This window comes from Aotus nancymaae, unplaced genomic scaffold (genome assembly GCF_030222135.1).
Source record: "Aotus nancymaae isolate 86718 unplaced genomic scaffold, 86718_ANA_hifiasm-v0.15.2.pri h1tg000004l, whole genome shotgun sequence".
In the NCBI taxonomy this organism is placed as follows: Eukaryota; Metazoa; Chordata; class Mammalia; order Primates; family Aotidae; genus Aotus; species Aotus nancymaae.
Genome location: NW_026988415.1, coordinates 33,064,691 through 33,079,811, shown reverse-complemented (window position 1 = coordinate 33,079,811; position 15,121 = coordinate 33,064,691). Strand labels below are relative to the sequence as shown.

Here is a 15,121-nt window from a genome sequence, read left to right as displayed (position 1 = left end):
GGCCTGAAGATGAGGCTTTAGTTATTGTCAGTGTTTAACATTTAGCAGGACTTGGTGTCCTTTTTAGACCCAGGAGTCAAAGCCCTGTAACTCAATGTCACAATGAATTTAAAAGCACATATAGAGAGACACATGGATGTAACAACATTAATAAAAAAAAATTAATCTCAGTTTTTTCAAAGCAAACCAAAACTTAATAATAATGGCATATGAATTGTTTCAATCAAATATAAAATCTGTTAAGCCAGTTACCAAAAGGCAAAAACAAAGGTCTTCTGCACTGTACAGAATACTATACTGGATAAAAACATTTCCTCTACACTTTTAAGAAAACTTTATTAGTATCAGGCCACAACAAACAGAACCCACAGAAAAATCTTACATGAGCTGAATATGAGTTGAAGGAGAGTATTACTATTTTGTGCCCTTTAAAAGGGGATTAAAAAAATGGAAAACAGCAAGATACAATAAAAGTTGATTTTGTGTTAAAAAAATTAAAGTATCTTATAATTTATGAAGAGTAAATCAATCCCTTAAGAAAGTTTCACTGTTCTAACCAATTATGTAGTGTATAAATGTGTTTCTATTTTATATCAAGCCCAATCTCCATAGAGACCATTATAATTTCCCTTTAATTATAGACAACTTGATTATATAAAAGTTTTTGGTTTTTTTTTTTCATAAATCCTCTTATTGTGACTTACAAAGACCATTCCTGACGTGCTTCAATTGTCCTGAACATCCCTCCCTCTTAAACAACTTGTCATTATATTCTAGGACTAAATTTATCATAAAAGATTTCTTATATGAAATTATTTCTCTTTAATCTTTCTTACAAAAAAATAACTCTCTTCATTTTATAACTTTCTGTACATCTCTCTTATTTCCTAGTTTCTTTTACCTTGTTTTATACATAACCTTTAAATAAGCTTTGAGTTAGACAAAAATTGTTCACTTTTTCCAAAAGGATACACTTTTCTTATTTTTAGAAAGAATGTTTTCCTACAACACATTTTATCAGAAAATACTCAAATAATAAAACACCTATTATTTAACTCAGTATAACTTTAGATTCTAAATTATGATGATTTTGTCTACAAGTATTTATCTCATCACATTTACCTAATTATTTTAATCATTTTACCTAGATTATTTATGAAAATTGTAATAGCAATCATTTAAAGTTATGGAACTGCCATTGCAAAATTATAACTGAGACACTGAAAAATATCTGACCTGACTCCATTTTGCTTCTAACCTCCAACCTGTCCTTGTTCACTCCTGGGCATAGGCCAAACTAACTTTGGGAGGAACTTAGTTTATAGATTAGCTTTGAAACAAAAATGGTAACAGTCCTTTCCAAAAACAAATCTTACTCCCTGTTGACTAGATTGCCTGAAACCACAAGATTAGAAGTTACGGTAATCCTACTAAATTCAAGCTATAGCTATTTTCAGTAAACCAATATCAATGTCTTATTTATTAAAAATTACACAAGGAAAGATCATTCTGTTTTGGGTTAGGTTTATAATTTTGTAACTCCCATGACAAATTTTGACACCTTATAGTATTTGGCAGGGATAAGTATAAAACTGCTTGATTAATAAATGCAAACAAAAATGTATACTGGCAATTCTTAAGACATTTCAAATATTACTTTACCAATGATTTTAAAGCTAGCTTATTTATTAATGATTTTACTGAAGTTATGTAAACTTGAAAACATCATTTGACTAGTGTTTTCTTTTTATTCATGATAAGGTATTTGATTTGAGCACTTTTATTTTCTTAGGCCAATTAATAAGAGCTCTTTTATATATTTTCAGTAGTGAAACATAGTGTACACAACACATAAATACAAAGATGTATAGGCATGGTGATAGAAGTACATCTTACAGATTCATAAAGACATTTTTTCCTATCTTAGATTTTCAAATTCTTGATAAGCTATTTCATTACCCTAGGCAGTCATCAGCTAAATAGCCTTAAATATTCATATTAAAGGAAACAACTAAAGCAAAAATCAAATAGCAAAATCTACATCATAAGGTATGGAGAGAAAAAGAGAAAAAGTCTGGTGTGCTAGAAAGAAATTAACATGGATTTAATTGCCAGTTAAACATAAAATTATAGAAATTATAAAAGCCTTTTACACACACAGAGAGAGAGAGAGAGAGAGAGAGAGATCCTACAGCTTTTATTTCAGGACTTTAGCCATGAGATAAATACAAATTCATTGGCTCGCAAAAGAAAAAACAAAAACTAAAAAGAAAAAACAAGATTGTTAGATCCAAACAGTAGCTTTTATCTTAGTAGAAAAATAACAGTAGATTTAAAGCAGGCAGCTATAGTTTGCAGGTCGACCTTAGGGCTCTTTTTCCTTAATGCAAATGTGCACAAAGATTGTATTACTGCAATTTTACATAAACTCTGGGAAGTACAGGTGCCATAAAACCTACAGAGTGCTTGAAAGGGGATCATTTTCCTTTTCTCCTAATTCTTAGATTATTGGTTTCCCACTTTTTTTTCTTAAAAGGAAGAACTGAGCTGTGGTCTAAGGTTTTTGTGTGGTGGATCAACGTGTGCTGCTTGTGGGCAGGACTCCACAGTGTGTCACTATGGAGCCATTTCCACCCTCTTATGTGTCTCAGTTTCTCTTTCCTGAGGTCTGTTACCTCTGAGAAGACTCGAAATGCTGGATTATCAGCCCTTACATGCATTTCCCAGATAACCCTTTTTTAAAATTAATTTTTTGCTAGGGATTTCCCTGTAGGGCTGCTGCAAATCTCTTTGGAGCTGAAAAAACTCAGTCTCTCATTTACCTGTGAAAAAGCAGTTCAGTTCATCACACAAATATACAAAGACAAGCTGAATCAAGATTAATATTGAGAGAAAAAGTAATAGAGAAGACCCTTTAGAATGCACCTCCAAACTAGAATTAGGATCCTTAAACAACAACTTCCTAGGAAAAGGGAAACAACAGCCAAGACCACTTCCTGTACACTGTGCTCAGCCACCCCTAATTTTGTAGCTCTCATCCACCATTACACACACCAAGGTCAAATCCTCTCAGAGTATAAGGTCATCTCTGGTACTCCCAAAGCCAAAGCAGACAGGTCATGCAATACAGGAATACAGAGCTTTAGAACTAAGAAGAATCTGCCCATGACTCTTGAAACTCTGCAAAGAAAACAGAACACCCCAAAAGGAGTGAGTGAGGCCTTTCTTCTGAATTTTTTTTAAAGGAGTTCAAGTCATTAGAAGCCTTCTCTAGATTTTTTTGTTTTTTTGGAACTGCAAATAGCAAAGCAGGGAGGTATGGGGTGGAAGAAAGTAAATGAAAGAACATTTGTTTTTTCAAGTCAGGAAGCAAACACAGAAACCAAGTGCAGTTTGTTTTGTTTTTGTTTTTTCTTCTTTTGCAGCTGTGAGGAATTTAGATAAATTAGAGAGGTCTTCTTACCCATAATTTGGAATTCTCACTCGGATTTGAGCAAATCAGGTAGTCAAATCTAATGGGAGAAAGACCAGAACAAATAACAACAACAAAAAAACTCAACAATATGATCACTGAGCACTCTAATAGGAAGGAGAAATTAAAACCAGCTTGTTGTTAACTTTAGCCAAATCAAAACCCCATTTCAGTTACTTACCTAGGGATGGGTCTCAGGATGAAGACTGCTCTCTACCATCCTAAAAGCAGGAAAAAACTCAAACCCATCTTCCCTGTTGGGAGCGAGCTCAGACTCCATAAAGGAATTACCTGCCTTCCATTGTCATGGAAACAGGAAATCTTGCCTTCCCTGTTGGAGGCAAGTAAAACTCCAAAAAAGGGAATCATACAGCAAAATAAACTTTAGATTTTGACCAGATTTGGGGAGATCAGGGATTCTCTGGAGGAGGTGCTCCCAGACCTCAGCAAATTGTCCTGTTGATTTGAGCCATACAGTTAGCTCATATTGGTACCAAGCATCATTAAGAGATTTGTCAAAGGTCAGAGGTACCTCCAACTCAAAATCCCTTCATGATTACCAAATGTGAACTCCAAATATATGAGACAGGTCCTAGTTAATTTAGAAAGTTTATTTTGCCAAGGTTGAGGATGGTGCCTGTGACATAGCCTCAGGCAGTCCTGACGACATGTGTCCAACTTGGTCTGAGCATAGCTTGGTTTTATACATTTTAGAGAGACATGTGACATCAATCAACATATGTAAGACAAGCATTAGTTCAGTTTGGAAAGGTGGGAAAAGTGGAAGCGTGGGAGGGGGCTTCCAGGTCATAGGTAGATAAGAGAAAAATGGTTGCATTCTTTTGAGTTTCTGATTAGCCTCTCCAAAGGAGACAATGAGATAAGCATTCATCTCAGTGAGCAGAGGAGTGACTTCAAATAGAATGGGAGGCATGTTTCCCCTAAGAGGTTCCCAGCTTGACCTTTTCCTTTAGCTTAGTGACTTTGGGGCCCCTTTATTTTCCTTTCACAATATAAAGTGAATCTGAACCTTTAAACCACTTACTTTGAATATTCTCTCAAAGTCTGGCTATTTTTCTACACTAGGGAACACAGACACAATCTATCAAATGCTGACAACAAATGAATGTCGTGATGCTAAGAGAGGAGGTAGAGAGGGAGAAAAGAAATTCCGGACTTAAATTTTTTCTTTCAACTTTATCCACAGTTTGCATCGGTAATATACATTTAAGTGTTCCATTTATTTTTAAATGCATCAGAAAATGAATTATGATAGATCTGTGACCAATACAAACATTTCTGAAGTATTAAAAAAATTCAGTTAAAAAAGTCATTAAACTAGCATTCTGTAAAGATAATTATTAAACAAATGGTAATGCCTTTTTCCTCCTTATTTCATTTCTAACATACCCAGTGTCACTTCTTTCTTGTGCCATACAGTAATAAAATTTAACAGAAATAACTATCTATTAAATTTTGGGGGCCTAATAAAATATTTTTGATTATTCAATTGTCATTAAATCACAAATCCCATTCAAGTAATGAAAAGCATCTTAACTCAATAACTGATGAAATAGATAATAACCATAAAAACATTTAGGATAAATTTTACACTTAGAAACTACTAAAAGAAATACATCAGAGCCTTGGTATAATGTTGCAGGGAACTATGCTGTGAAACTGCTTTAGAGGTGGTGTTGCCATTTGGCACAAGGGTACATGAACTGCCATGATGTGGACCTCAGTTAAGTCCATCTTAAATGGAATTTTGCTTTGCAGTAAAGAATGCTACAGTGAGGTTCTGCTGTATTTTCTTTTCAAAGGAACAATTAACTGACAAGTAAGTGAAAAGCAATAAGAAAATGGCCTACAATTTCACTACTACTTCAAAGATATGAAACAGGACAACACTTGTAAAATAATTAACACTAGACTGGTTAATCAGAGACTATCATTAACACCTATGAAAGCAGTATGAATGATTCCTGTGTTTTTAATGGTCACTTAATTTGTAATGCTGTCAAATTTTTACATAAAAAGTCATTAACTAAGGTATTTATTTGCCATTTCTTACATATATTACCCAAGTTTGCACCAGGGAGATTATGTCAGTGAAGTTTTTTTAATCCACCTGAAAAATTAACAACTAATCAGCTCAAATATTTAAAATAATAAATTACTAATAATTTAATTATTAAACCATATGGTCAGAGAAGCTTTAATTCTTTAAAAGCTCCAATTTGACCCTTGGGGAATGTAAAAAACACATCTGTATTCTAAAGCCAAAATTTAATTTTATGGCTTCAGGCCAACTGATCAAAAAAAGTACAGTTGTTCCTATACTATTTGGCACACTAGTTTTTACCTTTTATATATACACTTTGAAATACTCAGGCCAACATTTTTAATAAGTTGCATCCACATTAAGAGGTAACAAGTGCAAATGATCACATACTTGAGATATGATGCTTGCTTGGTTACTATAAAAGTAATTATTAAAGTTCTTCTATAGGAAACTCAGTTATTCATTACAGTAATGGTTTTGAAAGATTCCTGCAATACCACCAATGTAAATTTACCCATCTCTAAGTTAAACAAGGACTTTGTGTAACATAGTATCTCATGAAAATATTTATAGAATGATCTGTGTTTAATTCAACATCAATGTAATTGAAGATCACAAAGTTTACAGGATTCACAAATGGCCAGATTTTGAGTAAAAACATATTCCTCAACTGCTGCTCTCTGAATATAGCTAGACATCACTGATATAATGCTGCTGAAAAGCAAGATATAAACCAAAACTTTGGCAGTTTTATAAAAATGTCCTTGATAATGAGTACTTCACTTTTTCTCAAAAACCTTACCGTTTTGTGTAACATTTTCAATACAGAAATAACATACTCTTCAAATAATACATTTTAAAAGATGATTAAGTTTCACAAAATTAAATAGCATAAATTAATCATATTAACATTGGTATTTTTGACAACATGAAATCACCAATTTAAGAGAAATTGCAATGGACTAACTAAAAAACACAAATGTCACAATGTGAGGCTCATTTAAATCCTCACATATTACTGACCTTACAAAATCTACTAAAATATTTTAAAGTTCCATTGACTCTATTAACACATTTAAAAATTGTAAAAATGCTTAAGACTATATAAGAGTCATCAATTACACAGGCACTTCACATGTAAACAATCTACAGTACAACTGAAAATATTTTGGCACCAACCTATAATACTAAAAGAATTTAATGTAAAGCCAGAATTGTTTTTTCTACACCTTTTTTTCTAGAAAACTAAGACCAAAGATTGAAGAAATTGTGTATAAACTAGAATTAGAAGTGTATTAAATAACTCAAATATAGAATTGCTCTAAATTGCTAAAAAACAATTACCTTTATCCAGATGCTTACTACTATGCTATGATGTAAAAAAATTAAACCTAATGTGATTATTAAATTGAAACTACATTTTAAATTTAGTATCAGTCTGCTTTCTGAAAAATAATCAAGGTTATCAACTGACTTAGTAAAAAGAGAATTTGAGTTTCTCAAATGCTCTTATTAAATTAATCCAGTTTTCCTCCAAAAGAAGTTTGGGCAATTCAAGGTTTAATGTTTCAATGTAATTTTTTTCAAAATCCTAAGGCGTGACCTAAGGCAAACTATTTTTGACTGAATATTCTTATTCATGAATTTGAAATATTTGAAATCACTTCAAATAAATGAAACTATACACTTATGATTTTAAAATGTTATATCAAGCCAAAGAAAGCTGAGATGCCTTGGTTGTTGGTAATTCAAGGAGCGCCTGAACTGTGACGCCAACTTTCACAAGTCCTCTTTCTTCCAAAATATGATGAGGCAAACAAAGTCTTTCCTGGAGAAAAAAAAAAAAAGATATTTGAACATTCATTTTTTAGAAGTAAAGTAAAATTAAGTCAGAAGTGAATTTTAAAAACATGATTTTTGTAAAACATCAAGAAAAATACATAATTCTACGTTTTCTCTTATACATATTGTAATCTAAAATGTTTTAAAATTCCTAATTTATGCTAAAAAAAAGATTATAGAAGTTGGCCTTGTTTGAAATGCTGTCATTCTACACTTGTACCTCTTTCTCTACAAAGAAAATGTTAATAAAAGAGTTGCTCACCACTTTTGCATTTCCCATTCACTACTCAACCACTACTATCTTACATCTAACCCTAAAGCATATGCTTACTAAAACTATTTTAGTAAAAATCACCAATGCCATCTTAAATGCCAAATGTTGCACGTCTAGTTGACTGCTCAGTCATATTATGCCTTTGATTAATGCCTTTCTGGAAACCTTAACCCTCTCTTGTCTTCTGTAACATCATTCTTTCTACTTCCACTTTTCTGACAGCAATTGTGCAGTAGCTTTCATTAATTAGCCCTCACTAATCTTCTTCAAACATCCTAAATGTTTCCAAGGGTCTGTCTTCACTCTCTTCTCTTTTTACACTATATCTTCTCCTTTGGTATTCTCATCTATTTCTAGTTTTAACTACCCCTTCCATACTGATGACTTCCAAGACTTTTTTTCCTCCCAAGATCTTTCTATTGGGCTCCAAATAAAAATATCAACTGGACACAGCCAAATGGACATCCAACAGACATATTAAAATCAATGTGTCCACAACAGAACTACTTTACCAAATTAACTTGCCCTTTTGTGTTCCATGTCTTAGTCAGTAATACACTATTCAATCTCCATTGACAACCTGTGAATTATAAGTCTTCCTCTTTCTTCCTTACTCCCATAACCCATTCTCCAAGTACTACTGATGGTATCCCATAAAGAGTTCTCTGAACTATTGCCTCATCTCCATCTTCACTGCTACATTTGTTTCCCTCTTAATATTTTGTCTATTTATTCAAATAACCACTGAAGTGTATACTAGAAAAGAAGAAAAGATTCAAATCAATGACTTCAGCTTCCACCCTAAAAACTAAAAAAAGAAGAGCAAATTAAACCAATGGCAAAAGAAAGATGCAAATCATGAGAATGAGAGAGGAAAACAATAAAGTAAAAAAAAAACAGAAAACGATAGACAGAAAAATCAATGAAACCAAAAGTTACATTTAGATTTTTTAAAATTCACAAACCTCAAGCTAGGCTAATCAGGAAAAAAAGAGAGAATACACAAATTATCAAGGTCATAAATAAGGGAAGTGACACCACAAGATATTCCACAAATATGAAAATGATAATAAGGAGACATCATAAACAACTTCATAACAATAGTTTGACAAGTTAGATGAAATGGATGAATTCTTTGAAAGAATAATGACATGATTCTGTAGAGAGAAACTCCTAAGGCATACAAAAACACACACAAAAAAACTACTAGAACTAATAAATGCGCGGGGCACAGTAGCTCACACCTGTAATCCTAGCACTTTGGGAGGCCATGGCGGGCAGATCATGAGGTCAGGAGATCGAGACCATACTGGCCAATATGGTGAAACCCCATCTCTACTAAAAATACAAAAATTACCTGGGTGTGGTGGCACGTGCCTGTAATCCCAGCTACTTGGGAGGCTGAGGAAGGAGAATAGCTTGAACCAGGGAGTTGGAGGTTGCAGTGAGCTGAGATCATGCCACTGCACTCCAGCCTGGCAACAGAGTAAGACTCTGTCTCAAATTAAAAAAAAAAAAAAAAAAAAAAAAAAAAAGAACTAATAAATGAATTCTGCAAGGCTGCAGAATACAAGATCAATAAAAGAAAATCACTTCTATTTCTAGAAAGTAGCAATAAAAACTTGACAGTGGAATTAAGGAAAAAATTATATTTACAATAGTACCAAAGAGAATAAAATACTAAGCATTTAACAAAACTAATGAAAAACTCATACACTGAAAATTACGAAACACTGTTGGAATAAAATTTAGAAGATGTAAATAAATTGAAAGATGTCTCATGTTAATGGATCACAGGAATAAATATCGTGAAGATGACAATACATCCCAAATCATTTTACAGATTCAGTATCCCTAGCAAAATCCCAACTGGCTTTTTTGCATAAATTGACAAGCTAATCAATCCTAAAATTGATATGGAAATGCAAGGGACCCAGTATAGCCAAAACAAACTTGATACAGAACAAAACTGGAAGACTCACACTTCCTGATTTCAAAATGTATCACAAAGGTACAGTAAGCAAGACAGTGTGATACTGGAATAAGGAATTTGGTGGTAAAAAACTGAGAGTCCAGAAACAAAGAATTTATGGTCAACTGATTTTTGACAAAGGAACTAAGACAGACAATTCAATGGGGAAAAGAAGAGTCTTACCAACAAATGGTGCTGGGACAACTGGATATCCACATGTGAAAGAATGAATTTGGATCCCTACCTCATACCATGCACAAAACTGATCTCAAAATGAATCACAGACAAAAACGTAAGCCCTAAAACTTATAAAACTTTTAGAAGAAAACACAGGTGAAAATCTTTGTGACCTTGAATTTCACAATGTTTTCTTAGATATGATATCAAAATCATAAGCAGCAGAAGAAAAAATGAGATAAACTAGACTTCATCAAATTAATAACTTTTGTGCTGTAAATGATATGATCAAGAAAGTCAAAAGACAACCCACAGAATGGGAGAAAATATTTGCAAATCATATATCTCATAGGCAACTTGTATCTAGAATACCTAAAGAACTACAACTCAATAAAACAGATAAATAATCCAATTCACAAATGGAGACAGTGTTTGAATAGACATTATACCAAAGAATATATACAAATCAATAAGCACATGAAAATATGCTCAACCTCATTAACTATTAGGGAAATGCAAATCAAAACTGCAATAAGATCACACCACACACCCACTAAAATAGCTAGAACCAAAAAAGGTAGAGAGTAACCATTGTTGGTGATGATGTGAAGAAATTAGAACGCTCATATATTGCTGGTGGAACTATAAAAATACTGTAGCCACTTTGCAACATATTTTGGCAGTTTCTTAAAAAATATTATAAACATAGACTTACCATATAACCTAACAATTTCACTGCTAGTTATATACTAAGAGAATTGAAAACAGGTGTTCAAAGAAAAACTTATTCACAGATGTTTACAGCAACATTATTCATAAGAAACAATGAGTGGAAACAACCCAAATGTCTATCAAGTGATGAATGGATAAATAACATGTGGTATGTATTTAAAACGGAACACTATTCAGCCATAAAAATAAATGAAGCCCTGATTTAGGCTACAACATGGATGAACCTTGGAAAAATTATACTAAGTCAAAGAAGCCAGCCACTAAAGATCCCATATTGTATGATTTTATTATATGTAACGTCCAGAATAGGCAAATCCATAGAGAGAACAGGGGAGGGACTGCAAATGGGTAAGGTCTTTGTTTCTGGGGTGACAAAAGTATTCTAAACAGATTGTTGTGACTGTTGCCGAATTCTGTGATTATACTAAAAACCATTTAATTGTACACTTTAAATCAGCAAATGCTATGGCATTTTAATTATATATCAATAAAAATATTTTCTTAAAAAAATCAATGTATATGCCCAATCCCAGGCTTAAAAAAAGAGAACTTCAATCCATACATTTTACCATATACAAAAACTAACTCAAAATTGATCATAGACATGAACATAAAACCTAAGATAATAAAACTTATAGAAGTAAACATAGGAGAAAATCTTTGTGGCCTTAGGTTATATAAAGATTTCCTAGCTTTGACAAAAAAAGCACAACCCATTTTAAAAAATAAATTGTACTTCAAAAACTTTGAAGCTCCTGCTCTTTGAAAGACACTCTAAGGACAATGAAAAGACAAACCAAAGATTTGGATGCAATATTTGTAAATCACAGATCTGGTAAAGGACTTCATCCATAATTTATAAAGAAATCTGAAACACAATCATAGGAAAATAAATAACCAAATACAAAATAGACAATAGATTAGAATATGTACTTCAAAAAAGAAGATATACAGAGGCAAATAAGCCCTCAAAAAGATGATCAGCGTCATTAGTCTTTAGGAAAATGCAAATTAAGACTGCATTGGCCAGTTGGTACATATGTATCACAATGACTAAGATTTTTAAATGCTGATCATACTGAATGTTAGTGAGGATGTGGAGCGACTGGAACTCTCACATACTGCTGACAGGAATGTAAAATGGTACAACCACTTTGGAAGAGTTTTGTATTTTCTTTAAAATGTTAAGCATGCACCTACCATATGTTCCAGTTATTCCACTTTAGGTATTTACCAAAAATTAAAGAATGCATAAATCCATACAAAGACTTGTATACAAATGTTCATAGCAGCTTTATTGGTAATAGGCCCTAAAACTGGAAACAACCCAAATGGCCATCAGCAGGTCAAGGGATCAACAAAGTGTGGTATATCCATACAATTAAATACTAGCTAGAAATAAACAGCAATGGTCTATTTACATATGCAACAACACTGATGAGTCTTAATTATGCTGAGTGAAAGAACATAGAAAAATATCATAGATATTGCATCATTCCAATTATATAAAACTCTAGAAAGTGCAAACTAATCTGCAATGACAGGAAACAGATTAGTGGTTGCCAGAGAAGGAAGGATTACAAAGACTCATGAGGAAACTTTTGGCAGCAGTAGATATGTTCATTATTTTGACTGTGGTGATGATTTCACGGTGTATGCATATGTCAAAACCGATCAAATTGTACACTTTACTTATATGCACTATATTGTATGTTAAAAATTAGAAAACATCCTAAAACAGAAAATTCAGTTAAAAATGATTATATATTACCATTTCTGAGCTCAGAGAAAAACACTGAGGCTAAAAATAAAACCCTTAAAACAAAAGTGGCATAACATTAGTGAGGTGGTGAATGCTTGTAATCCCAGTTATTCATGAAGTGGAAGTGGGAGGATTGCTAGAGCTCAGGAGTTCCAGTCCAGCCTGGGTAACACAGTGAGACTCCGTCTCTAAAAAAATAGTTTCTTTAATTTTAAAAAAGAAAAAATGGCAAAACAGGAAAATTTATATAATATAATAGCCGGAAAAAATGTTGCTAAGTTTGCTATTTCCCCACTGAAAGATTGAAAGTAGAAAAAAGAAATAACAAACATTTTTAAGAATTAAAATTTTAAAACATCACATCAAGTATAGAGAAGAGGTAATTAGAGAACATTATGTAATTTCCAAATTACACAGTAATTCACTAATTCTTTACACATTAAATTATATTTACTTACTTGAGGAAAGAGGATAAAGTGGGATCTGTAGACGAGATTATTAAGACACTGTTCAAAAGACAGCTTAACAAGCACAACTTAATTGTGCTCTGATAACAATGTCATTTCTCTCCATAGTCATTCATGTTGAGGTTAGGTTTATAACGCTTTACAAAGAAGCAGTATTGTGATTATACATGTTCCTTATATATTTACAATACTGCTTTAATAATTGTATAGTATTGTAGTTATTACATGAAACGTAAGCCAATTCCTAAAATTTTCAAAGCTTGTCGAATACAGATATTATCATAATATGCTGCTATAATTTCCAATTTTGCATTTTAAATGAAGTTTAAAAGGCTGTTCACACTGAATGCAAATCTTCCAATCAGAGTCTATCCAATGACTTACAAAGGAGTCCAAATGTTCTCTAGCAAAAAAAAAAAAGAAAAGAAAAAAAGATAGTAGCAATGACATCACAACCAAGTTCTAAATATGGCCACTGAGTTATATGTGGTCAGTGATGTGCATGATTTTCCATATTTGTAGCTATTTTGTAAGTTACTTTAAAGGCAGCTTAAAAACATTAATTAGATAACTGCTACAGTTAAAGCTGGAGCTTAGGAGAAGGTACCAAGAGAAGGCATTCATTTTCATGTTCAGAAAGCATTGTTCATTGCTCTAAGAAGAACCCCAGTTTGCATGTAATAAATTCATATTTAAGTGACTACTTTGTTAGATAAACAACAATTACCTGTGAGACACCCAACTTTTTACAAGCATCAAGGAAATTTTCTACATTTCTTCGACATTTTGCCATGCTCAGTTTGGGCTGTAAAGTAAGAGGGAAAACATGTACCTTTAGGCATTTTTCTATAGAACTTAATCAAAACTGAAAACTAAGTTCAATGAGGTATATTATTAAAAGACAATTTTAAGAAGCTATATATTCCTTTAGAGAACTAACAAACTGTAAACAAAACTTACCACTGCTGGTGATGGCACATGAATACTAGCAACAGAACGTGGCCTTATATGATTGGCTAAATGGCAAAGAACAACCCCATCCATCAGTGCAGCTCCAATGTCATCAGGCAAAATTACTTTTAACCTGGATTCAAGATTCTATAGAGAAATAGGTGTAAATCAGATATTCTATCTAAATATACATGTTACATTTATACTACTGATTGTTGTATAACCCAAACATTTTAAGGAGTAGTGAAAATAAAATCCATATGCCTTATTAATTTTGCAAGTTAAACCCATTTCCATAAAGCATATCAGACAGATCAATCTGACTTACATTGCGAAGTTGTCGTATTTGCTCTCGCTCTTCCCGTAAATGTTCCATCTTTCTTCTCATTGTAAATCCCGGATCTGCTGCCCCATATTCTTGGCGAGATGAGCGGCTAAAAGCTATAAAAATAGAAATTTCCTAACTTGTTACAAAGTTAATGGGAAAGAGCAACTACTGATGAGGAAAGAGGCATGATAAAAAGAATCAATACAAAATTACATAAAACATTATTACTCACTAATACATTCCAAATATTTTTAGAAAATATATTTGAGCTCTACTTATCTGCATAATTGAAAGCAACAGGGAAGATAAGTGTAATGATTTCTACCACCTATACATGTTCTTATTCAAACATACATTATTAGAAACTTATGACCCAGGTTAAAAATGATTACTGAACATATGTCAGCCTTCTATCCTTTAAAAAAGAAAATTATTCTTGAAGGTCAATACAGTTATTCAGGAATAAAAACTATAATTCAATACCTTGCCAAGTAACATGGATCCATTTTCTTTTGGGCTTGCCAAATGCGAAAAGATCCCTTTATAAAAACCACAATATAATGGAGTGCTATAATTTCAAACAGTGTTTGGTCTGCTGGCAGAGTGGTCATTCTAATAGCAGTCACAGTAGAGTAGAAATAAGACTGCAGTATATCTAAGGCAAAAAGCTGAGGTTTCAGGAGCTTGAAGGTAAAGAGGAAGAAAGAAATGGGAATGGGAATTGGAAAGACAAATAAGGTTAAGAGAAAATTGCTTTTAAGAGAGGGGAAAGAATCTATGTGTACTTAAAACTATGGAATCAATCTCATTTAAGCTGGGAAATTAGTTTCAAATATAACTAATAAATTTTATTTACAGAATATATATTTACCTGATCTAGGCTTCAAGCCAAAGGGACTGTGTGAAAAACCATCAGTTCTGTCATATTCCTAAAAAAAATTAAAACATTAAAAATAAATAATAAGACCTCTTTTCTTTCAAAATAATCAAGGTGCTTATTCATATTCATTTCAATTTGGGGAAATACTTATTTTTCCTATGATAAGTGAAAAGTAACTTGCATTTCAATTCAAGTTGAT

At 32.5% G+C, this 15,121-nt stretch overlaps 1 protein-coding gene across 2 annotated transcripts in view; it reads right to left on the bottom strand.

Moving 5' to 3' along the window:
- Positions 1 to 4,649: 4,649 nt before the first annotated feature.
- The window catches only part of LRCH2 (leucine rich repeats and calponin homology domain containing 2), a 111,502-nt gene continuing 101,030 nt past the window's right edge, over positions 4,650 to 15,121 (bottom strand). For both annotated transcript variants that reach the window (XM_012451783.3, XM_012451784.3), the window contains 5 exons: positions 14,914 to 14,971; positions 14,043 to 14,155; positions 13,724 to 13,861; positions 13,491 to 13,568; positions 4,650 to 7,365 (listed from right to left, as the gene is read on the bottom strand). In XM_012451783.3, the coding sequence (XP_012307206.1) occupies positions 7,246 to 7,365; positions 13,491 to 13,568; positions 13,724 to 13,861; positions 14,043 to 14,155; positions 14,914 to 14,971 (507 nt within the window). In that variant the 3' untranslated portion in view covers positions 4,650 to 7,245. The remainder of the gene's footprint in view (positions 7,366 to 13,490; positions 13,569 to 13,723; positions 13,862 to 14,042; positions 14,156 to 14,913; positions 14,972 to 15,121) is intronic.